Source organism: Polyodon spathula, chromosome 9 (genome assembly GCF_017654505.1).
Source record: "Polyodon spathula isolate WHYD16114869_AA chromosome 9, ASM1765450v1, whole genome shotgun sequence".
In the NCBI taxonomy this organism is placed as follows: Eukaryota; Metazoa; Chordata; class Actinopteri; order Acipenseriformes; family Polyodontidae; genus Polyodon; species Polyodon spathula.
Genome location: NC_054542.1, coordinates 15,663,077 through 15,687,761, shown reverse-complemented (window position 1 = coordinate 15,687,761; position 24,685 = coordinate 15,663,077). Strand labels below are relative to the sequence as shown.

General features: G+C 37.7%; 1 protein-coding gene across 1 annotated transcript in view; it reads left to right on the top strand.

Annotated features, from left to right (window-relative positions):
- LOC121320429 (cystathionine beta-synthase-like protein) overlaps positions 1-24,685 on the top strand; it is a 118,331-nt gene that overhangs the window by 27,521 nt on the left and 66,125 nt on the right. The window contains exons 5-9 of the mRNA XM_041258757.1: positions 2,855-2,934; positions 3,780-3,914; positions 6,771-6,840; positions 9,785-9,876; positions 15,526-15,651. Of these exons, the coding sequence (XP_041114691.1) occupies positions 2,855-2,934; positions 3,780-3,914; positions 6,771-6,840; positions 9,785-9,876; positions 15,526-15,651 (503 nt within the window). The remainder of the gene's footprint in view (positions 1-2,854; positions 2,935-3,779; positions 3,915-6,770; positions 6,841-9,784; positions 9,877-15,525; positions 15,652-24,685) is intronic.

The following is a 24,685-nucleotide window of genomic DNA, read 5'->3' as shown; positions in this document are numbered from 1 at the left end:
CAAAAGCAACTAGCTACAAATCTAGCGTTTTCCAGACAGCCATCGGATAATTTCACAAGGACAGCAAGTCGGGCAAGACAACCATTAAATGTATTTATCTAAATGCTAGAAGTATCAGAAACAACTTTTTAGAACTTGAAGCTACTGCACTAACTAGTAACTACGAGGTGATAGGTGTTACAGAAATTTGGTTGTCTGAGGGTGATGGGGACGAATATACTATTTGTGGGAATACACTGTATAGGAAAGACAGGCAGGACAGAAGAGGTGGAGGGGTAGTGCTATACATAAGAAAAGTCTTGAAGCCCGGGTGTTAAACCTGGTCAAAGAAAATAAAGCTGACTCAATATGGGTCAGAATAACAGATACAAATTCAAAGGGCATAATAATAGGAGCATGCATAGACCGCCAGATTCAGACAGTGAGCAAAATAATCTGTTATACAATGATATTAGAAATGCTTGTAGCAAAGGAGAAGCCATACTAATGGGGGATTTCAACTTCCTCCATGTAAAATGGGCAAACCCGGTGGGGAGCACGACTGACGAAATTGAAATGGTGGAAATGAAAAGGACTGCTTCCTAACACAATTTGTCAAGGCACCAACTAGAGAGGAGGCATGCCTTGATTTAGTCTTTTCAAATAATTAAGACAGAATAACTAAAACAGAGGTCAGAGAACCACTAGCAAACTCAGACCACAACATGGTCTCATTTCAAGTGCTTTTTAAAAACCCCAAAGTAATGACTAAAGCTAAGGTTTACAATTTTAGAAAAGCAAACTATGAAGGTATGAAACAGTCTAACAGAAGTAAATTGGAGTAAAATAGAGAAAACATCCACAGAAAAAGGATGGCTGTTCTTCAAAAATGTAGTACTAGAGGCGCAAAACAATTACATCCCTAAAGTAGACAAATCTAAATGTAAAACTAAATTGCCAGAATGGTTTAATAGATCAATTAAAAAAAAATATTCAGCGAGAAAAGGCAGTTTACAGAGCATTAAAAAGGGACCACAAACAAAGTGCACAAAGTCTACATGGAACTGCAAACGCAAGTCAAAATGGAAGTTAGAAAGGCCAAGAGAGAAATAGAAATGAACATTACCAAGGGGGCTAAAACCAATTCCAGAATGTTTTTTCCAATATTACAACAGCAAGCGAACATTCAAAGAGGAGATTACATGTCTAAGAGCTACAAATGGCAAAATCATAAATGAAAGAAAAAAATAGCAAATATATTAAATTATTACTTTTCACAAGTTTTTACATATTAACCACTCCCTAATCAATGTACATGTGTTTCCTTGAATCCTTACTGCATTCAGTTTGAGAATTAATCTTTTATGCAGGATTTTGTCAAAAGCTTTCTGGAAATCTAAATAAACCATGTCATATGCTTTGCAATTATCCATGTCGACCCAAGGGACTTTTTCGACCTGAAAAAAGAAACAAGGACCAGGGGTCACAAATGGAGATAAGACAAAGGGGCATTCGGAACAGAAAATAGGAGGCACTTTTTTACACAAAGAATCGTGAGGATCTGGACCCAACTCCCCAGTAATGTTGTTGAAGCTGACACCCTGGGATCCTTCAAGAAGATGCTTGATGAGATTCTGGGATTAATAAGCTACTAACAACCAAACGAGCAAGATGGGCCAAATGTCCTCCTCTTTTGTAAACTTTCTTATGTTCTTATAAAGTCAGTAAAACGTTTTGATTATCCTGTGTTAGCAACGTCATTTTATGAGAATAATTGTCAGGGTAATTAATTCAGTCCAATAGCCCCGCTCAATTTGAATGCATAAGGAACTTCAGCGTGTCCTTTGCTTGTCAAAGGGCTCAACAATCACAAGCCTGTTTCCAGAGGAGACCAGATTTTGTGTGACACCGCACCTGCATGATCACCCCTCCCCCTACCTGTACTTCCAGATTTAGGACTACACCACTGCTCATGATATGGATCCGTAACATCTGGAATAAGTTTTACAGGAAACGGTGATCTAAGATGTTGAATGTCATACGATTAAAGAAATGTAATGTATAAAATGTAATTATGTACCATTAGGCCACTTGTATATGGTTCCGCCGGTCCTGGTTGTTGCAACACGTGGGGACGTATAACGTATAACTTGTCCCGCTACTGACTCTTTCGGCACCGAGGTCTTTGATTTGACCACTGACAGAAATGCAGCTCTTTTGCGGTCATCGATGCCGTTTTACTTTCAATAACTGTTGAAACCTCTGTTCATATGTGCCAAAGGTTTCCCGTGCCTCGTCGCAGCACAAACCAGTCTCGCTGTTTAAGAGAAACATTTTTAATTTGTATTTCTTTTATAAACCGGTAGCTCACAGCTTTTTTTGGATGATATCCCAATCCTATTCTCATGGCCAGTTTTGCTGTGTGTATAATAAAAATAGGAGCACAGGCTTTAATTAAAGAACAAGTAATGCATTTGACACCCTGGGATCCTTCAAGAAGCTGCTTGATGAGATTTTGGGATCAATAAGCTACTAACAACCAAACGAGCAAGATGGGCCGAATGGCCTCCTCTCGTTTGTAAACTTTCTTATGTTCTTATGTTCTTATTTTATTTAAACAAACATTAAAATACGAACAGCAGCAGACACAATGTGTCATAACTGATGCGTCTTTACATTCACTCCCCTATTGATACCTCGGCTACCTGGCCAGTGAGGTTAAAGGTGTGAATTTGCGTTAATGGCAATTGCATGTATTAGTTTACTTTTAAACTTTCATATCCTTTTAGTGATGTCCAAAACACTACACTCTGCCTGGGCTGTGTGGTGGCTTCTGTGTCAGTAGAATAAACGTCATTTTTTTTTCACCAAATAGGTATTGGCCTTGCTTTGGCTGCAGCTGTCAAGGGTTACCGCTGTATTATTGTCATGCCTGAAAAAATGAGCATGGAAAAGGTTAGTCTTTCTATTTTTGTGGGTTTTTTTCTGTTTCATATGCTTGTTTTAATGCTCTCCCTTTTATTATTATTATTATTATTATTATTATTATTATCTCTTCCTCTTCATTATTAGATTTGTGCAAAATCTGGGTGCCTTTCCAGAAAGTAAATTATTGATTATTTTGTAGCAGTGTAGTTAAGTTAGAATAAATGGAGTAACCACTGTGACTATACAGGAGTGAACTTTATTGGAAAATTGGGTATTTCTTGTTTGAATGACATTATACTTCAGCTTTTATACAAAAGTAAACTCTCAACATTGAACAATATTGCTTATCTATTTTATAGATTAGGAGCAGTGAAAAAGTGAAGACAAATTCAACTTAATGAAACCAGACATACTTGTAGGGATTTGAGGTGTACTGGGGAATGCAAATCGGAACTCAACTGTACTTACGTTTAAAAAAAAAAAAAAAAAAAATTCCCCAAGTGCTTAATTACGACCATGACAACTAGAATGTTAGTCATGTTAGCTGAAAGAAAACATAAAAGGCTCTGCAGCAAAGTATTAGTTGCAACTGGAGGCATGGGTTAAAGTCCCAGGATTTCTTTAAAAAAGTGTAAAATGGTAACAAAACATTGGATATGTAAGTTTAATATCTGGCTTTTTTTCTATATGTGAAATTTTGAATATGTATGCTCTGCTGAGAAAAACAAACATGGCATACCTTGTCATGTATTTCTAATCTGAATCCTCACAAACAGCGCTGCAATATTTTATGCAGGCCTACTTTACCTGACTGTAGTCATACCCACCTTTCCAGTTTTGTATCTGGACCTATTTTCCTTTTTACTGTGCAGGTGGATGTACTGAGGGCCCTGGGAGCAGAGATTGTGAGGACACCCACCAGTGCCAGGTTTGACTCCCCAGAGTCCCATGTGGGTGTCGCCTGGAGGCTGAAGAATGAAATCCCAAACTCCCACATTCTTGACCAGGTGCATTACTGTGGGGTTGTAGTGTATACAGGATTGGTGTTGGGTAGAAGAGGTCCTCTGGGCAGTCTGTCACCCTTCTGATGACATTCTAAACCAATGGACAGGATTTTTCAGGCACATCACTGTTCCATAAATATCTATGAATTAATCAGTCAATCAAATATCTACCAGAAAGTACAAGATTTTAGTAGAAATCAGAAGGAAGTATGTAGTGACATTGTTGTAAAAAGTACGCAATGTTCTGTGTGTGGTTTTCATTCTAATTAGGTCTGTTAAACAGATGTAACACAAGGTAACTTTTACTGGCAACTGTTGTATCAAGGGAGCTGCTGGCAACAAAGTTGCTTCAATTTCTATGCTGTTTTTCAACTGGCTTTTCTCGCAATGCTAATGTGACATACTTTTCAAATGTCCGATTCTTAAAATAGTCTGGATCTAATTTATTTTTTTGTTTCACCTCCACTAAGGTACATAACAGCTGTTTAAGAAGGTCATCATAATCATTTATGTCTTTTATCTGTTTTTGATCATTTTGACTGCCTGCTACTTTCACAAGGCATGCAAACCTCCAAAGTTGGTGAACAATAAACTTTGATGTCAGAAGTGGTTGGTAGGACAGATGCGGAGAGAAAGGGCGGTAATTCAGGTGGAAGGCTGCAGAGTAACGTTGGCAGTGAGTCTGGCACCTGTGAAACAAAATAATAGTTTTTCAGAATTATGTTTTGGTTTTTTTTTTAAATAAAACTGACAAAACATTCAGTAAGTAGGTAAATTAATGAGTTAATATTACATAAATATGCTGACATGATTAACACAGCAGTTATTTACTGTAACTCAATTTGTGGTATTCATTGCTGTGGATTAGGGTATGTGTGTACTTTTGTCTGGGACAGGCTGAGGCTGTCTTGGCCTTTGGTTGCACGTCATCTCATATGTATGCCAAATGCTCATAGGGCTGCCATTTTGGGATGTATAGGTTGTCAGCACTAGCATTGTCTTTTTTATGTTTTCTGTCATGTAAATCGTCCTGATGTTCTTCCATTTAGATTTGATTTCTTGCTGTGTTAAAATCAGTGATGGGTTGTCAATTTTTTTTTTTAACCCATTATATTCAAGCGTTTCAAATTATTCTTGGCAAAAAATGTATACAATTGTATAGAATGGTAATGTATTACTAGGTGCATATCGTAACCCGTTTACAGTTATGAGAATAAAGGTTTATTGGTGAATAAAATGCTTATATATGTGAGACCTGTGTATGCACTTCAAAAAAACAAATGATTGTGCGTGTAAATTTTCTTAGTTTTAAGTAATTGCTTAATGGGGTGCTTATAGCAATAAACTCCAATATTAAGATATACGTTACAAAGATAAAGATTGTAACACAGCAGGGAGGGTGTTAATATCTTCCCTGCATAAAACATGTATTTGTTTAATTACATTTGTTAATTGTATTATAATTAATAATCCCCTGCACCTGGTGATCATTGTAAATTAGAGTCAGGTGCAGGGTATTTAAAGAAAGCAGACAGTTTGTTCTGGGTTGCTGCTGTGTGAAGGAGCCTGATTTGAAGGTGTGCGCAATCATAATGTAAAAGGTACTGTGTGAAAGCCTTTTTTGTGAAATGTATTTGTGAAACTGTGTGTTTTGAATTCGGTAAACAGCTTATCTGTCCGGTGATTAGTTTGGAGTTGCTGTTGATGTTTAGTTGGTGCTTGAAACGAGCTAGGTGTTTATTTTTGTTTTTGTTTGTTTGCTAAAAAGTAGCACGCAAGCATTTTAAAGTGCAAATGAAAAATTACAATATATAGACCTGTAAACCAAAATCCATTGCATGTGCCCAAATGTTCAGACAGTTCCTTCAGGGATTGTCTTCTCTTGTCCCGTTTTAAAGTATTCAGGATTTGAAGGATCCCATAAGTACCCGTGAACTAAAACAAAAGTGTATTACAAATTGAAATAAACATTTGATAACATTTTTGATACACCTGTTGTTTATACATATATTTTAGGAAAGTACAGTTACAGGCACTAAGACAGTAGCTAACTGAAGTTGTTTAAGCTTCATTTAATATTTTTTTGTAGCCAACAAAATACTTTTTAATATGGCCACTTTTAGCAAGTTTGATGCACTGAATCAACATAATGGTATTTCAGAGTTGTGTTTAAATGTTTCAGTGTGACTGTGAATTGTGTCAGCAGTCCACAGGCTTTTAGTGTTATGGTTAAGTGGTTTAAAGTTTTGGAAGTTCATTCAATTTTTACATACTTTTACCCAACCTGTGTCATTAGGATATGTCCTAATGAATCAAACCGTCATTTCTTTTATTGTGTAAGGCAATATTAAAATTGCTTCTATTTTTTTGTAATTTAGCTAACGCTAAGTAATCAAGGTGATTTACAGGGATTTTCAGACATACTACATAAACAATATTACACAGTGTAACATACTGTAAATCCAGCAAGGTGGTGCTAGGTGGCTGGTTGTACCTCACTTGTAACTGCTTTCCTCTCGCAAATACAAGGCTCACCCACATAGTACAGAGTAGACTCCATCACTATTTGAGCTCTGTGAAATAATTTAGCTACTGTAAGCTACAACATAACATAATTTTACATAAAATGCAGATAACTTTGGTAGCCATGTGTGGTGTGCCCCCTCCCCCCCCAAGTCGGCTTCTTGGTCAAAAATCTGGAACATGACTGGCTACACCAAAGTTGTCGTTTAAAGTTGAAGCAACAAATCAAACGAATCTTGTTACTGCAACAGTTGCCCGAAATAGTTGCTTGAAAGTTGCCTGGTGTAATATCGGCTTTAGACCAGTGCCCTTGAAACTCTTGTTGTCTTTCCACAGTATCGAAATCCCAGCAACCCCCTGGCTCACTATGACACTACAGCTGAGGAGATTATCCAGCAGTGTGATGGTAGGTTTGAATGTTTACATCTGGAAGCTTACTTATAGATATTATAAACAGTTTGCAGGCTTTTTTTATTGGTCTACTTTTGTAATTGGAATTAAAGGTAACATTTCTAGCACTAATGTTAAATGCTTGCTAGTACATACTGTGATTCCTGAGATTCTGAAGATCACATGAGTATGGTCTCCATTTTAGGACATCCTCAGACCTCACCTGCCTGTGTCAATCCTCACCCCTCCTCGACTCAATTGTCAGACCTTTTCAAGTCATATTATCTCCTCCCCATTTTTATGTTATACTGGAATAGTTGGACAGAAATTAACAGTACAGTCTTACTTGCTAGAGAGACCGATGAGTACCACAATTTAAAAAAAATAAAAAATAAAACTACATAAATTTAAATAGGCCTATATTAATGTGTTATGCATTATTTTGAAAGTACATTAAACTACGTAATGTGTTCACATTTTTAATTTTAATATAGGTTGCTTGTGTCAGTGACGGAAAACCACAACTCTGTCCTTTTTAAATGAAATCATGCACCGGTAACTTTCCGTTTTATGTATTGCTTTATTTTAATTTAAAAGTTGTTTGAGTTAATAATAAATATTTGTGAAACTAATGTATTGATAAGTAGGCTAAAGATAATTGAATGTCTGAAGTAACAAATTACTAAATTTAGAACAGGGCAGACACATGGCAAACAACATTTAATAGAGAAAAGTGCTGCGTGCAGGCAATAAAAATGTGCATTATAAATATCATATGGGACATACTGAAATTAAAGAAGGAATCTATGAAAGACCTAAGGGTTTACATTGACTCAGAAATGTCTTCATCTAGACAATGTGGGGAAGCTATAAAAAAAGGCCAACAAAATGTTCGGATATATTGTGAAAAGTGTTGAATTTAAATAAAGGGAAGTAATGATAAAACTATTACAATGCATTAGTAAGACCTCACCTAGAATACTGTGTTCCGTTCTGGTCGCCTCGCTACAAAAAGGATATTGCTGCTGTAAAAAGAGTGCAAAAAAGAGCGACCAGAATTATTCCGGGTTTAAAAGGCATGTCATATGCAGACAGGCTAAAAGAATTGAATCTATTCAGTCTTGAACAAAGAAGACTATGTGGCGACCTGATTCAAGCATTCAAAATTCTAAAAGGTATTGACAATGTCGACCCAAGGGACTTTTTCGTCCTGAAAAAAGGACCAGGGGGTCACAAATGGAGATTAGACAAAGGGGCGTTCAGAACAGAAAATAGGAAGCACTTTTTTTACACAGAGAATCATGAGGGTCTGGAATCAACTCCCCAGTAATGTTGTTGAAGCTGACACCCTGGGATCCTTCAAGAAGCTGCTTGATGAGATTTTGGGATCAATAAGCTACTAACAACCAAATGAGCAAGATGGACCGAATGGCCTCCTCTCGTTTTGTAAACTTTATGTTCTTAAATTGATAGTAGCTAGCTACCTATAAAGTAATATAATAAAATAAAAACATTAGATTTGGTTGTATTTAAATTTACATTGACCTCATAAAAGGTAAGATATATTTGATTTGTTTAAATTGCGGAAAACTTTCACTATCGCCATACTAATCAACTAATTCTGAAAAATAATATGTAATATATCAACTAATTCTGAAACATAATATGTAATTACTAATTATTTCAACATTGCAAAACACAAGCAACCTATATTAAAAATAATTTAAAACGTGAAAAAATATTGTAACAAAAATATGATCTTTCAGTAGATTTCAGGTCCAAAATCGATCTTTATTTATTACAATAATAAATGATCAAAGACAATTTAACAAGGTTAACTAACAATTTAACAGGTTGGTGTTGGCCACGACTTACGCCGCTAAAACAAAAAAAGAAATACTCGGGGTGGAACTATTCTGTTTATTCGTTTCTCTCTCTGCTTTCAACAACAACAAACACTCCCCGTCACTGGTGTGCAGCACCAGCCAGTCCTGCCTCATCCAACACCACGACCAATCAACAGCAGCTCCTGCGGTCCGTGCCAGTCACCGGGACCGATGCGAAACACAGCCCCTCCCACCCCAAGCGCTCCTGTACTTCACAGACCCCACATACATTGTAATATATTACATAGTTTCTTTAACACACTTTCAGATTAACACATTTAACTGCACTAACTCAGTGTCCTATTAACGTACGTTTGTGTACCTATTAATGTAGGCCTATTTAATTTGTGTGTTTTTTTTTTTCTAGCAAGTAAAACTGTACTGTTAAATTTTTGTCCAACTATATTCCAGTATAACTGTAAAAAAGGGGAGGGGATAGTATGGCTTGAAGCGGTCTGATTGAGTCGAGGAGGGGTGAGGTCTGAGGATGTCCTAAAATGGACACCGTGCATGAGGGAGGCTTTGAGAATTTTCCTGTAATTCTCAAAGATACTGTATGGATAATGTAAAGTTTTTTTCAAATTCGTCTTTCAATTTTGACTTCGCAACACCTGTGCTTGTAGTCTGTATTCTTAGGTACAAGCACTGATAATTAGGTAAGAGAAATTAATTTTGCAAAGTCATAGACCATAGTACAACATTCACAATACATAAAGTACATAGATAAAAACCAATGGTCTAATGGCATTGTACAACAGTCTTGTTGGTTGTTTCAAAAGAACACTTTCTCTGCAGCACATTGAAACCTCTTGGTCGTATTTTCACATAGTTGCGTTATTCTTTAACACTAAAGCCCATTAGCCTCTGAGTTCACTGGAACTGACACCAACTGTGGCACTGCAAGATGCCCCTACATTTTGCTAGACAAGATGAAACATAGATAAGAACATGGTTTTCTGTTCTGAAGCCTTCCTTTCAGCCACCATCTGAAATAAATGTGTGCTGTTGGAAGGCAGTGTATTAACTATAGTATTTGTACCTCCTTGTTGTCTTCCTGTGTTTTATAAACTTTAGGAAAGGTTGATATGCTGGTGGCTGGAGCTGGGACAGGGGGCACCATCACTGGCATTGCCAGAAAACTTAAGGAGAAGTGCCCTAACTGCAAGGTGAGTGCTAACTTGAGTTTTGCAAAGAGCTGTAAAAACCTGAGAATTGTTTGCTACAGAGCAGTGTCTAATTTAAGTGTTTAATATTCTTTAAAAAAATAAAGGTAGTTCAGCAACTAAAGTATATTTTTATACAAATGTCAAAACTCTATTAACCCTTTGCAGTCCATTTATTCAGCACTTGTCAGGCGCGTCGGGTCCAACTTATTTTCACACACGCTGTTTTAAAGTGTTTTTTTTTTTTTTTTTTTTGTAGAATAAAACCGGTTTAAAAGGCATTGAATCACTAAAGGATCATTCATTTTATCACCAAACATCTCAATAATGCGATCCAAGTCATTGTTTTATTACTATAATATCTCCAAAAATCTCAGCAAATGCCTATGATAATCTTTGAGCGCTGGATGCAGAAGCAGCTACCTCCTCTTATGTCCGTGTTATCTCTGTAGTGGATGGGGCTATGAGATATGCCCTTTTTTCGGTTTCATTCGGCTCCTATCGGTCTCATTCGGCCATTGAAAGTTTTTCTCTGCTTTTTCCGGAGAAAAAATTACTCGACCTGTGCTTGACGTCTTTTTGATGTTGGATAGGGTCCGACATTGGGTGGGAAAGGGAAAATTGTAATATCGGACCGCAAAGGGATAAAACAACCCCGCTGTACAGTATAAATTCTGAACTTTAAACTTGCCTCCCCGAGACTAAAGGAATTTAATAATTTTAACCTTGTATCATTTGGTACTGGGGCTAGCATTTTTGCCCTTCTCTTTACCTTGTCAACATAATCTTTGTACTTGTCGAACACTGTAGGCTAGGGCTGCAACGATAAAATTGAAAATCGATATTTTTATCGATTTTCCTCCTTATTACGATCATTGATAATAAAACTGGATCATCAATAATGGCAAAGTTTATTAAATTTCTGGAATTAATAAACTAAATGTTGCACCAAACTTCCTATATTGGCATTTAAATTATGTAATCATATATATTATGTAACCAATATGTCTACTTGAAATACTGACACAAATACCCGACACGAAGGTTCAAATGTATCTCCTCAAGTGCAGTGCAAAACTGATTAACTCTCTTCTGGTTCATTTTCATAAATGAAAGATGTCTGACAAAAGTGATAACACAGTAGGTAGAAGTGCTTCTGAGCACACAATTGTTACACCACCCAGTATGATAAGCAAATACTGGCGTCATTTCGGGTTTTGGACGATTGGAGGACAGATTGAAATTAAAAAAAAAAAAAACGTTGTATGTAAATTATGCAAACACGAACTCCCCTATAATTCAAATGCAACGAACATGAGAAGACATTTGGAAAAACACCACCCACTTGAGTGCAGCGAAATACACCGTAAGGAAGAGGGATCAGAAACAGCTGGGCCTTCATGTCCTAAACAGCCACGAATGACAGCGGTCAATGAAGTGAAGCAATTACGAAATCTCTTGTAAAATTCGTAGATATGAGACCCATCAGCTTTGTAGAGGGTGATGGTTTTAGGGAATTTTGCAGTGAAGTGGAGTAGAGATACCAAATTCCGAGTCGCACAACAATTTCAAAGAACATAGTTAAACTGTATGATACCACTTGTGCAAATGTAAAACACATACTGCATGATTGTAAGGACATTGCTTTAACTACAGATGGTTGGACCTCTTAGCCACTGATGCTTATGTTACTGTAACAGCGCATTGCATTACTGATTCTTGGGAACTGCAAGATTTTGTTCTGCAAACCAAAGAGCTTTGAGGAAGTCACACAGCAGAAAATGTTGCAGAGTGTATTTCAGAAATTCTGGATGATTTTAATATACGAGTCAGTAATTGCTGTCACTACTGATAATGCACTGAACTACGTCAACGCAGTAGAAAGATATCTCAATTTGATCAACATCTCGTGTGTGGCTCACACAATTAACCTTGCTGTACGGAAGGGACTGAATACTGGACCGATCGAAAGAACACTTGCCCGACTTAAAAGTTCGGCTGCACATTTCAGTAGGTTACCAACTGACATTTTCTGGGAGGATAAGCAGAAGTTGCTCTACTTAAAAAATGACAATTTAATCAATGACTTAGTTACACTCTGGAACAGCACCTACAACATGATTTGCCGTGCATCAGAACAACAGGCTGCAGTGGCCGCTGTAATCTTTGAAAAAAAGCTCTTGCATCTGGAGTTAACAACTAATGAATGGATGGTTGTTGAAAATATCCGTGAAACTCTGAAACCATTCAATACGGCAACCGCTGCATTATCAACAGACAAATACCCCACAGCTTGTTGTTTTACCTCTTCAGCATATCCTGATCAGTCAAGTTAAAAACTTTGCAGCGTCTGAAATTCCTGTAATAAAGGAGATGAAAAACAAAGTCTGCAGTGATCTGAGTTTGAGGTACGACAAAGACCGACAATCAACATTCATGCTTTTGAACAAAACGTCATTCTTTGACCTGCGCTTTCACCGATTGATAAATTTATCTGAACAAGAAAAGCGTCGGGTACAGAAGAAATTCAAACAGAAGTGATACAGCGTTTTGTAAATGAAACTGATTTGGTAAATGAACATGGTGGTTCTGAATATAAAGCTAGCAGAAAAACTGCGCTGACTGCGATGGGTGACCTGTTTGGGGACACATACAACTGATGGCAGATGGCAGGCTATGTCAGGGAGACACCACTCTCAGCAGGTAGCAATCCACTGGAATGGTGGGAAAAATCAGGCCTGAAATATCCACACCTTGCTCAACTGGCCAAAAAATACCTGTGTCTGCCAGGCACATCTGTGTGCTCTGAATGTGTCTTTGACAGCAGGAAACATTAAAAAGCGAGCAGCCCTGGATCCAGAGGAAGTCGACAGGCGTGTAATACACACGTTTGAATGGACAGGTTGAATATACATAGTTTTTTTGTTTCTTTTTGGACTTTTACAATTCTGTGATCTAATTGGATATTTCTTAAGGACAACACACAGTAAGTAACTGACTGTACATTCACTTATATTTTTTTATTTGAAAGTTTATATTTTGTGTACCTGCGTAATCATATGTACACACTTCTTTTATAATGCATTTTTATTTTAGTTTGACATTTGACAGTCATCCTGTGTTGCCATTAGATGTTTTTCTAAATAGAGGGTTGCGAGATACTAAAACATTGTAAGAGTGTAATATAGATGTGTCTTATTTTGTATTGTAGGTAAAACAAATAACTCTAAATATCAATTTTTTTTTAAACAATTGATTTGATGTTGTGGGTTCAATTATCGATTATCGACACCCCTACTGTAGGCTTGGTCTTTATCAGAGAAAAATGAACATCCACAGAAATAAACTTATGACTAAGTTTGGTCTTTGTGTATTAAACTTAAGTTAACTTGTATTTCAGATATTTAATTTAATATCTTTACAAAATCTGTATACAGTACATTCTCATGTCAGTTTTGGGGATAACTGGGTTGTATTTATCATTGCCATAAGTATCCCCCAAGTCATTATGCATGTAAAAGCCAATACAATAAAATAATTGCAGCTAACAGGATAATTCCATAAACTGGACCCATTTTGCACTTCCATTAGCTACACATGGCTCAAATGTGCAATTTTGAAAGACGCATACTATACTATAACATGCTGTTGATTGGTCATTCTAAATTGCCCTCGTGTGTGTGGTGCCCTGCGATGGACTGGCGCCCGTCCAGGGTGTAGTCCTGCTTTGCGCCCTGTGTCTGCCAGGTTAGGCTCCGGCTCACCGCGACCCTGTAAAGGATTAAGCGGTTAATGATAATGGATGAGTGGATGGATTTTTATGGGGAAATACAGTTCCTCGTATTCGAAAAGTGTTTCTATAAAAACCGAAACATTTGGGTGGTATGACTTTACCAACTTTTCTATTTTATTATTGGTCAGCCAATATTCATAAAGTCACGTATTGGACAGAACACAACTCTGATAACAGAAGCCCAGTCTGGGTGGATCTGGAAGCCTCCTCCTGTCGATCATCCTCCTTATCTGCCTTGGCTTGCTCTTCCATCCCAGTGAGTGCAAGTCAATCTAGCTGGTCCCATAGTCCAGCACACTACTAAAATCTGATCTCAATTTAGACGACACTTTGGCCTACAGAGAGTCTCCATACTTACTCCAACCACTCTAAAGCACTTATTCATACCTTCTCAAATGGATTCAAACGGGGACAGATCAGTTAGGCTTATATTTTGATTATGTGTTTGCCTCATTTGAGAGCTCTCCCTGAAATTTAATTTACCTCATTCGCACTTTTTTGTTATTTACAAATTAGACAGTTTACCAAAAAATGTAGTCAATTTCCATCCTTGCCTCTTCTAACCCCTATTGACAGTTTACTGGAGCTGAACCCCAGTGGTGGAGGTCTGTTATCTAAAATCTACTATATTATTTCTGACTTGAGTCACTTTTTCAGATAACCAGTGGGAGTCTGTTCTAGCTCGTGTGCATTCTTCTTCCCCTTGTGTTACACAGGCTTATCCAATTTAAAATTTTACATTGTACTCATTTGACTAAAGAAAAGCTAGCTAAAATATATCCCAATACTGACCCAGCCTGTAATAGATGCGAACAGACTCCTGCCTCTTTAATCCACATTTCTGGTCCTGTCCCAGAATGGCTACATTTTGGACCTCCATTTTTTAATTGTTCTCCCAAATTTTTAGTTTAAATATTGATCCCGACCCACTTATTGCAATATTTGTCTTCTACTAGAAGACACAGCCCTACAAAAAACCCAGTCTGATGCCATAGCTTTTTCGTCCGTGCTGGCGAGGCGCCTTATACTTTTGAATTGGAAGCAAGCTGACCCACCCTCTCAAACACAGTGGATCAGGGAGGTTATGCAACATCTTAAACTGGAGAAAATTAAGTTTACATTAAGAGGTTCCAAAGACAAATTTCATGAGGTGTGGTTGCCCTTCAGGGAATACTTTGAGACCCTACATAGCCAAACTTGGGCATAAGTCAGCATATCCTTTGTGTGTATATATTCCCATTTTTTTAATTTAATTCTTGTTTACTTATTTTATTTACTTTCTTTTCCTCATGAGAAGGAGTATTGTATCATCTAATGATTTATTGAACACAGTCAATGAATATATATATACATATATATATATATATATATATATTATATATATATATCTATATATATATTATATATACTATGAGGAATGGATGCCTACGAATGTATGGTATACAAATGTAATATCGTACTAAAATGAAATCATTATTTTCTTTTTTTTTTCTGTTCTAAACTAAAAGCTGATGTATATTGTACTTGACAAATATTTATGAAGGACACGTTTCTGTCACAAGTATTGTTACCCTTTACGTTGCTTTTTTCCAGGTGTAGAAACAGCTGGATTACACAGTAAATGGCAGGAGGTGGAATGAAGTTTCTGAAAGCTTGTAAAATGTGAAGGGCAAATTTTAGAACATAGGACAATGTGTGTTTTTTTGGTTTTTGTTTGGATGTACAGTGTATTATTATGGATCAGGTTAAAGTAGTTGTGACTAAAACAAATAGTTCCCTACTCTTGGGAGTTTTGCACTGCCATTTGCTATATGAAATGTGTATTTCTGGTATTAAAATGGCTTTCTGTTTTTGTTCAGATTATCGGAGTGGATCCTGAGGGCTCTATCCTTGCTGAGCCGGAGGAAATGAACAAGACCGATAAGACCTTGTACGAAGTGGAGGGGATCGGCTATGACTTCATTCCCACAGTCCTTGACAGATCGGTGAGTTACACAAGCGCCCCAGGGTTGGTAAAGTTAGTAAGGTTTTAAAATTATTAAAAAAATAATAATAATAAAAAAAATGGAACATTTAAGTACAGGACAGCTTAGTCCAGGTTCTTACCTTTCAAGTCACTGTAGGACTTATAGAACTGGAGAAATTATGTTTGAAGTGGCGAGTGTCAGTGACACTGCAGAGAACAGAGCTGAAAATGGCAGCTACCATGTGTGGGGCGGCCACGTGTTTAAAAAAAATAAATACAAAAATTGCATGTTTCTTAGATTTAACCAAAAAAAATCCACATTTAGCTAAATACATAAGTTACCCAACACATTCTTTTAAGTTTAGAAATTTGTAAAACATTTTTGTATTCAGAGGAGGCGGGGAAGCAGAGAGTTTGGCTGTCGGTGTGTAAAGGCAAACAATGCCAAATCAAACACTTCAGTTGGCGAGGCTCATTTGCATGTCGGCTTCAGATTTCGAAGGGGGCGGCATATAAAAAGTTTGACCACCACTAAGTTACACCACCTTCCCAGTGAAGGTGGAAACCGATGATTTGCATCAACAGGGGAGAAATAGGTAAAGTGATCTGAGAGAAATATGATTATTACTGTGCTGAAACAGATGGGCAGGCAGGAACATTAGGGATTGTAACCAGAAGAAATATTACTGATGTTGGTTATGCAAAACCCTCAGCGGTATTCTGGAGGAAGGTGGGCTCTTGTTCTAAATAAATGCGAAGATGTTTTGGTCTAGAGTAGTCGCTCAGCCTTAACTTAAAGACAAACATGCGGACCCCTGCCCCAAACATGTAGCTTCACCATTTTGCCATCTGATCTCTATGTGAAAAAGGCTGTGATGCATACATTTTTCATAGATTTCTTTTTCAATTTCAGTATCTCCCATATGATGTTTATAATGCATGTTTTTATTGCCTGTGTGCAGTACCTTACACTTTTCTCTATTAAATGTCATTTGACATGTCTGCCAAATTCTGAATCTTGTCTAGATCATTTTGAATGACCTTTGCTGCTGCAACAGTGTTTGCCACTCCTCCTATTTTTGTGTCAATTTAACAAGTTTGCTTACTATACCAGAATCTAAACCATTAATGTAGATTAGGAATAGCAGAGGACCTAATACTGATCCCTGTGGTACTCCACTGGTTACCACACTCCATTCTGAGGTTTTTCCTCTAATCAGTACTTTGTTTTCTACATGTTAACCACTCCATAATCCATGTGCATTTCCTTGAATCCCTACTGCGTTCAGTTTGAGAATTAATATTTTATGCTGGACTGTCAAAAGCTTTCTGGAATCTAAATAAATCATGTCATATACTTTGCAGTTATCCATTGTCGATGTTGCATTTTCAAAAAAATCAAGCAGGTTAGTTAGATGTACTCTCCCTTTGCTAAAACTTTGCTGACTGTCTCCCAGGATACTGTTACCATATAGGTAATTTTCCATTTTGGATCTTAGTTTCCATGTATTTACATATAATAGAAGTCAGGCTTACTGGTCTGTAGTTACCTGGTTTGGTTTTGTTTCCCTTTTTGTGGATCGGTATTACGTTTGCAATTTTCCAGTCTGCCGGTACAACCCCTGTGTCAAGAGACTGTTGCATGATCTTGGTTAGCGGTTTGTAAATTACTTCTTTCATTTCTTTGAGTACTATTGGGAGGATCTCATCCTGCCTAGGGGATTTGTTTATTTTAAGAGCTCCTATTACCTTTAACACTTCTGCTTCTGTTATACCAAAATTATTTACAACTGGATAGGAACGGGTTGACGTGGGCCTTGTTGTCTGTATCCTCCTTTGTAAAAACTTGTGAAAAGAAATCATTTTAATGTATTTGCTATTTTTTCTACATCTATGATTTTGCTGTTTTTTATCTTAGACATTTAACCTCCTTTGAATGTTCTCTTGCTGTTTATAATCTCTTTCTCTTGGCCTTTCTAACTTCCTTTTTGACTTGAGTTTGCAGTTCCAAGTACTATTCTGTGTACTTTTTGTTTTTGGTCCCTTTTAAATTCTCTGTAAAATACCTTTTTTCGCTGAATATATATTTAATTGATTTAAACCATTTTGGCAATTTAGTTTTACATTTAGATTTGTCTACTTTTGGGATGCAATTGTTTTGTGCCTCTAGTAATATATTTTTAAAAAACAGCCATCCTTTTTCTGTGGATGTTTTCTCTATTTTACTCCAATCTACTTCTGTTAGTCTCTGTTTCATACCGTCATAGTTTGTCTTTCTAAAATTGTAAACCTTAGCTTTAGTCATTACTTTTTGGGTTTTAAAAATCACTTCAAATGAGAGTTTGCCAATGGTTCTGACCTCTGTTTTAGTTATTCTGTCTTTATTTGAAAATACTAAATCAAGGGATGCCTCCTCTCTAGTCAGTGCCTTGATAAATTGCGTTTAGGAAGCAGTCTTTTGTTTCCACCATTTCAATTTTGTCCATCGTGCTCCCCATAGGGTTTTCCCATTTTATATGGGGGAAGTTGAAATCCCCCATTTAGTATGGCTTCTCCATTGCTACACGCATTTCTTATGTCATTGTATAACAGTATTATTTTGATTGGCGTCTGAATTTGGTGGTCTGTATTTTTGTCCATTATTCTGACCCGTTGATTTGGCATTGTTTTCTTCATCCAGATTCAACACCTGGGCTTCGACTGTTTCTTCTATATCGTTCTAGAAGCCTGTCCACTTTCTGAGTGATGTGTGTGACAAAGGCTCCTGGAAGGCAGCACACTGTTGTAGTAAGGCTGTCTAAACTGCGAACTGAACTTGCTGTGTGTTGCTCGTGTTTATTATTAAATAAAGGTTGAACACAAATCAAAACTTTCAAAAGTACCCCACCACAGTCCTTTACTCCTGCTCAGCACTCTACACCATCACCCTTAGTTAGTGCATCCCCAGCAGTTAAGCTAGTTAAGCTAGTTAAGCTCTCGCTGTCGGCGGACCTTCTGCCACTGATCAAGAGGGCCACTGCAGTTTTGCAAGTCCCTGGCTTACAGAAGACTAAACAAGGCAGTCCATCTCCGATGAAGAGCTTACTCTTATCTCACTCATGAACCCCCCCCCTGATTTTCCATCTGAAATCCAGTCTTCCAGTGATCACCCGACAACAGCAGCTGCATATAGGCAGCTTTGGCTTTCCCAGACACAAATGCTTGACAGGGATGAGGCACCACTGTTAGTTGCGCTCATTACAGGGCCATACTATCCACCTGTCTGACCTCAGTTTGCAGAGAGTAGCTACCAGTTTGTAGCTGTTTCAGATCAACAGTGTGCTCATGGTAGTAACTTCCTAGAAACTTCTGGCCTTGATGAAGAGCGCCTCAGAGTGGAGGTTTCACCCCCAAGTTGTTGAGCCTCATTTGGGATAGGTTCAGGAGAGCACTGTGCGCTCTGGTTATCCATAATAGGAACCGGGGACCCACTGGTGATTAGATGCCTTCGCACTCCAGTGGCCGAGGCAACTGTTATGCATTCCCACTGCTCGCTCTGCTCCTGCTGTGTCTTGAGAAATCAGGCAGGACTGTGCCAAAGTGCTCTTTGAAGCACCGACCAGACTGGTTTTCAATGCAGCTCCTGAGTGGCCAATCGTGAAGAATGCCCAAGCACAGTGACCTGCTCGGTCAGGCATGGGGGACCTTGCAGCTCTGGGTCTGGCCCTTGAATGGCTGCATTTGAGAACTGGGCAGACACATGGCAAATGACATTTAATAGAGAAAAGTGTAAGGTACTGCACGAAGGCAATAACAATGTGCATTATAAATATCATATGGGAGATACTGAAATTGAAGAAGGTATCTATGAAAAAGACCAAGGAGTTTATGTTGACTCAGAAATATCTTCATCTAGACAATGTGCGGAAGCTATGAAAAAGGCCAACAACATGCTCGGATATAAAGTGAAAAGTGTTGAATTTAAATTAATGGAAGTAATGTTAAAAGTTTACAATGCTTTAGTAAGACCTCATCTAGAATATTGTGTTCAGTTATGGCTACAAAAAGGATATTGCTGCTGTAGAAAGAGTGCAAAGTAGAGCGACTAGAATTATTCCGGATTTAACCCTTTTTATGGTACAATTTTTCATTTCCAGTCCGAGGTGTATCTGAGCAATACTAGCAATAATAATAATAGCAATAGTATATATATATATAAACAAACAAACTCTAGGCACACTCTTAAACTCAGGGGAGATGTTTTGGACTCCTGTAAGTGGATTGTTCATGCACTGGGTTTACAGCGTATCCAGATGATTTTTAATAATCAAGAAGCTCGCACTGACTCATTCCATTTGAAATTAACAAATCGGAGTAGTATCAGTACTCCTTCAGTGTATTAAATGCTTAAAAATTGATTGAGTAGTTACAGCGTATGTATAATCCCAACTCACAGGTAATCGGGGAAGTCCAATGCCTTAACAGGTATAATAGCATTAATACTTGAATACGTTTATGGTTAACATGTTTTGTCCTTAACCTGTGCATGCATAGATCTAAAAAACACCCACCGCTAAATCCTAAAGCAGCCAATATATCACTCTTAGACTAAAACATACATCACATACTTTATATCAATGCTCAATATAAGAGTTATAGATTCAAAGTAGTTCTTACCTTCCAAAAAATATATGGAAGTGTAGAATATAATGTAAGGACAGAAACTGTCTTCAAAGGCAAAGACTTATCAATATGACCCCAACAGCAATCGGCTTGATCAGAGATCTTCAGAGCATGGATCACATCAGCTTGTGTGTTAGCATGTTGGGTGATGCTTGACTAGGATTTTACCTCCTGTTTTATAGAGTTTTTGCTCTGCTTTTTATGACCAGAAGTCTTTTTAATTAAATCTCAAACATTAATCCGCCTTAACAGCTCCTGTCCTTCAAGTTGTTAATATTTTCAAAACGCCCGGTAACTGCTTCTGTAGGATTAATCCCCTAGGCTACATCTTCTAAATATGTAAGGTGAGCTTCTGAACTGATATTATTCTTTTTTGGTACCAGGGAGTTCCTAAACACGGCATACGTGTGAATAGAGTGCAAGTATATAAAGAATACATGTAGAAAATGTGTTTAATATATAATGTCTACTTTGGTTTTATTATTCCAATCCTGGGTTAAAAAATATTTCCCTTTTTCCCTTGTGCTGCCTACGGCGAATGACCCCTATTTGTCCATAAATATGAACACTTTGTGTTTAAGTGCTTGTAGTTTTGGAACCTTCAATCAGAAATTAAAACCCAATACACCTACAGAAATGCATTAAGTAAATCTTTCCAGCGATATAATTAATTTCGTTGTTGTGGGGTGATTTCCCCCCCCCCCCCATATGAGCTATACCTCCCCAAAAAATTATTGAAGTATGAAAAATAATTTTTAAAAAAATTGCCAATTTCAACCTCTTTCCAAGTTTCATATAAAAAAGTTAGAGTATATTGTAGCTTCACAGTTTGCAAGGATTTCAAATCTGAAGTGAGAATTGAAATATCTTGTACAGTTGTAGAGCTAGATAAGGTTTTACAATGTTTATTTTACATAGTATATTATATACTATATTCAACATAGTATTTTACAAAAATCTACTTTCGAAGTGGCAAAGGCAAACCTTGTGCTGTATTTATTTAATTTTCAAAACTACCTGCCGTTTGAAGTGCTGGGCTGGGGCTCCTCCAGATCATTCTCCAGTAGCTCTTCATCAGGGAGGTCCTCCTCCATGCCGCCCATGCCCTCCATCTCCTCCTCAATCAGGGCCCTCCTCCTCTTGAGTGACTGAACCAGATGCTAGAACTGATTGCTCCATCCATTTTCTGTCTTACACACACCCACATAAAACATTTAAATACCAAATAATAATAATAACAATAATAATGATATTCTCCATCCTTTTTCACACACAGAAAAATAATAATAATAACTGTTCTTTACACACACAGCAAACTAATAATAAAATACATGGTTAAATAATGTCTGTTCTTTACACACACACAGTAACTTATACGAAAACACATGGCTAAATAACAATAATGACTACAGATAAATAATGAATCGACTAGAAAAAGTAAACAAAAACTAGCTAATACGCAGACGTGCACAAACGCCTAACTTTTAGCATCACATGCGAGAGACGCATTTAGTTTTACTTTCTCTCCTGAGGAGAAACAAGTTTAAAAAATGAAAAAACAAATCTAAAATAAAAACGTATATATGAAACTAACTACAAGAGGTTAAAAAAAAAAAAAAAAAAGTGATGTTGGTACAGTAGTTACTCTTGTCTACAGACATAAGTTAGCCCTGCCCAGCAAGCAAGCAAGCACACAAGCACACACAGACAGGCATGATACAGTGAAACAATAAATACATAAATAACACTGCAGATGTACTCAAAACAAACTAATGTAGAAAAAAAAAAAAAAACGACAACAATATGGCTAATTAGCCCAAGTACTTGCCGTTTTAGATGATATGTAGATTATAGAACCGGAGCTACAGAGCTTGGAATCTGCTGTGAACTCAGTTGTAAATGACGCCGGCAGAGACTCGTCCTCGTAATCAAAATATTATATGTCCCACCCACCCTAGCCCTAAACCATTGTTATCATGACAAGCCCCATAGTCATGGCTATAACCTAAGAAATGACAGCGTGTCGGCAGCAAAGGGTTAACATCAAAAGACATCCTCCTTAATAGGTTGTGTTTATTACATGTATAGATGTGGTTTAACAATTAACTAAAACACACTGGATAAAGGCTGGTAGAAGGTTCATATCAAAATTATATAGTCTGCAATTATATATCCAATTATTTTCACTTCAATCCAGTTTATCGCCAAAATATAACAGTCCCATTTTAGCTATTCAATGCTTTAAACTAAACTTGACCTCTGCTCTGTTTTTTACAAAAATCCTGTTCAGGCAAGTTCTGAACCATCTGATTAAGAACATAAGAAAGTTTACAAACGAGAGGAGGCCATTCGGCCCATCTTGCTCGTTTGGTTGTTAGTAGCTTATTGATCCCAAAATCTCATCAAGCAGCTTCTTGAAGGATCCCAGGGTGTCAGCTTCAACAACATTACTGGGGAGTTGATTCCAGACCCTCACAATTCTCTGTGTAAAAAAGTGTCTCCTATTTTCTGTTCTGAATGCCCCTTTGTCTAAACTCCATTTGTGACCCCTGGTCCTTGTTTCTTTTTTCAGGCTGAAAAAGTCCCTTGGGTCGACACTGTCAATACCTTTTAGAATTTTGAATGCTTGAATTAGGTCGCCACGTAGTCTTCTTTGTTCAAGACTGAACAGATTCAATTCTTTTAGCCTGTCTGCATATGACATGCCTTTTAAGCCCGGAATAATTCTGGTCGCTCTTCTTTGCACTCTTTCTAGAGCAGCAATATCTTTTTTATAGCGAGGTGACCAGAACTGCACACAATATTCAAGATGAGGTCTTACTAGTGCATTGTACAGTTTTAACATTACTTCCCTTGATTTAAATTCAACACTTTTCACAATGTATCCGAGCATCTTGTTAGCCTTTTTTATAGCTTCCCCACATTGTCTAGATGAAGACATTTCTGAGTCAACAAAAACTCCTAGGTCTTTTTCATAGATTCCTTCTCCAATTTCAATATCTCCCATATGATATTTATAATGTACATTTTTATTTCCTGCGTGCAGTACCTTACACTTTTCTCTATTAAATGTCATTTGCCATGTGTCCGCCCAGTTCTGAATCTTGTCTAGATCATTTTGAATGACCTTTGCTGCTGCAACAGTGTCTGCCACTCCTCCCACTTTTGTGTCGTCTGCAAATTTAACAAGTTTGCTTACTATACCAGAATCTAAATCATTAATGTAGATTAGGAATAGCAGAGGACCTAATACTGATCCCTGTGGTACACCGCTGGTTACCACACTCCATTCTGAGGTTTTTCCTCTAATCAGTAATTTCTGTTTTCTACATGTTAACCACTCCCTAATCCATGTACGTGTGTTTCCTTGAATCCCAACTGCGTTCAGTTTGAGAATTAATCTTTTGTGCGGGACTTTGTCAAAAGCTTTCTGGAAATCTAAATAAACCATGTCATATGCTTTGCAATTATCCATTATCGATGCTGCATCCTCAAAAAAATCAAGCAAGTTAGTTAGGCACGATCTCCCCTTCCCAAAACCATGCCGACTGTCTCCCAGTATCCTGTTACCATATAGGCAATTTTCCATTCTGGATCTCACTACAGTTTCCACAAGTTTGCATATAACAGAAGTCAGGCCTACTGGTCTGCAGTTACCTGGTTCAGCCTTGTTTCCCTTCCTGTGGATCGGTACCACGTCTGCAATTCTCCAGTCTGTCGGTACCACCCCTGTGTCAAGAGACTGCTGCATGATCTTGGTTAGCGGTCTGCAAATTACCTCCCTCATTTCCTTGAGTACTACTGGGAGGATCTCATCCGGCCCAGGGGACCTGTCCATTTCAAGAGCTCCCAGTCCCTTCAACACTTCTGCCTCAGCTATGCCAAAGCCATCCAAAACTGGATAGGAACTGGATGACATGTGGGGCATGTTGTCAGTATCTTCCCTTGCAAAAACCCGTGAAAAGCAATCATTTAACATATTTGCCATTTTTTTTTCTTCATCTACGATTTTGCCATTTGTATCTCTCAAACATCCAATCTCCTCTTTGAATGTTCTCTTGCTGTTGTAATATTGGAAAAACATTTTGGAATTGGTTTCAGCTCCCCTAGCAATGTTCATCTCCATTTCTCTCCCGGCCTTTCCAACTTCCCCCCTGACCCGCGTTCGCAGCTCCGTGCACTCCCTCTGCGCACCTTCCTTTTGGTCCCTTTCCAATGCTCTGCAAAGTGCCTCTTTTCGCTGAATATCTCCTCTAACTGATCCATCAAACCATCTTGGCAATTCAGCTTTACATTTAGATTTGTCCACTTCAGGGATACAACTGTTTTGCGCCTCCAGTACCACATCTTTGAAGAACAACCATCCTTCCTCTGTGGGCGCTCTCTCCATT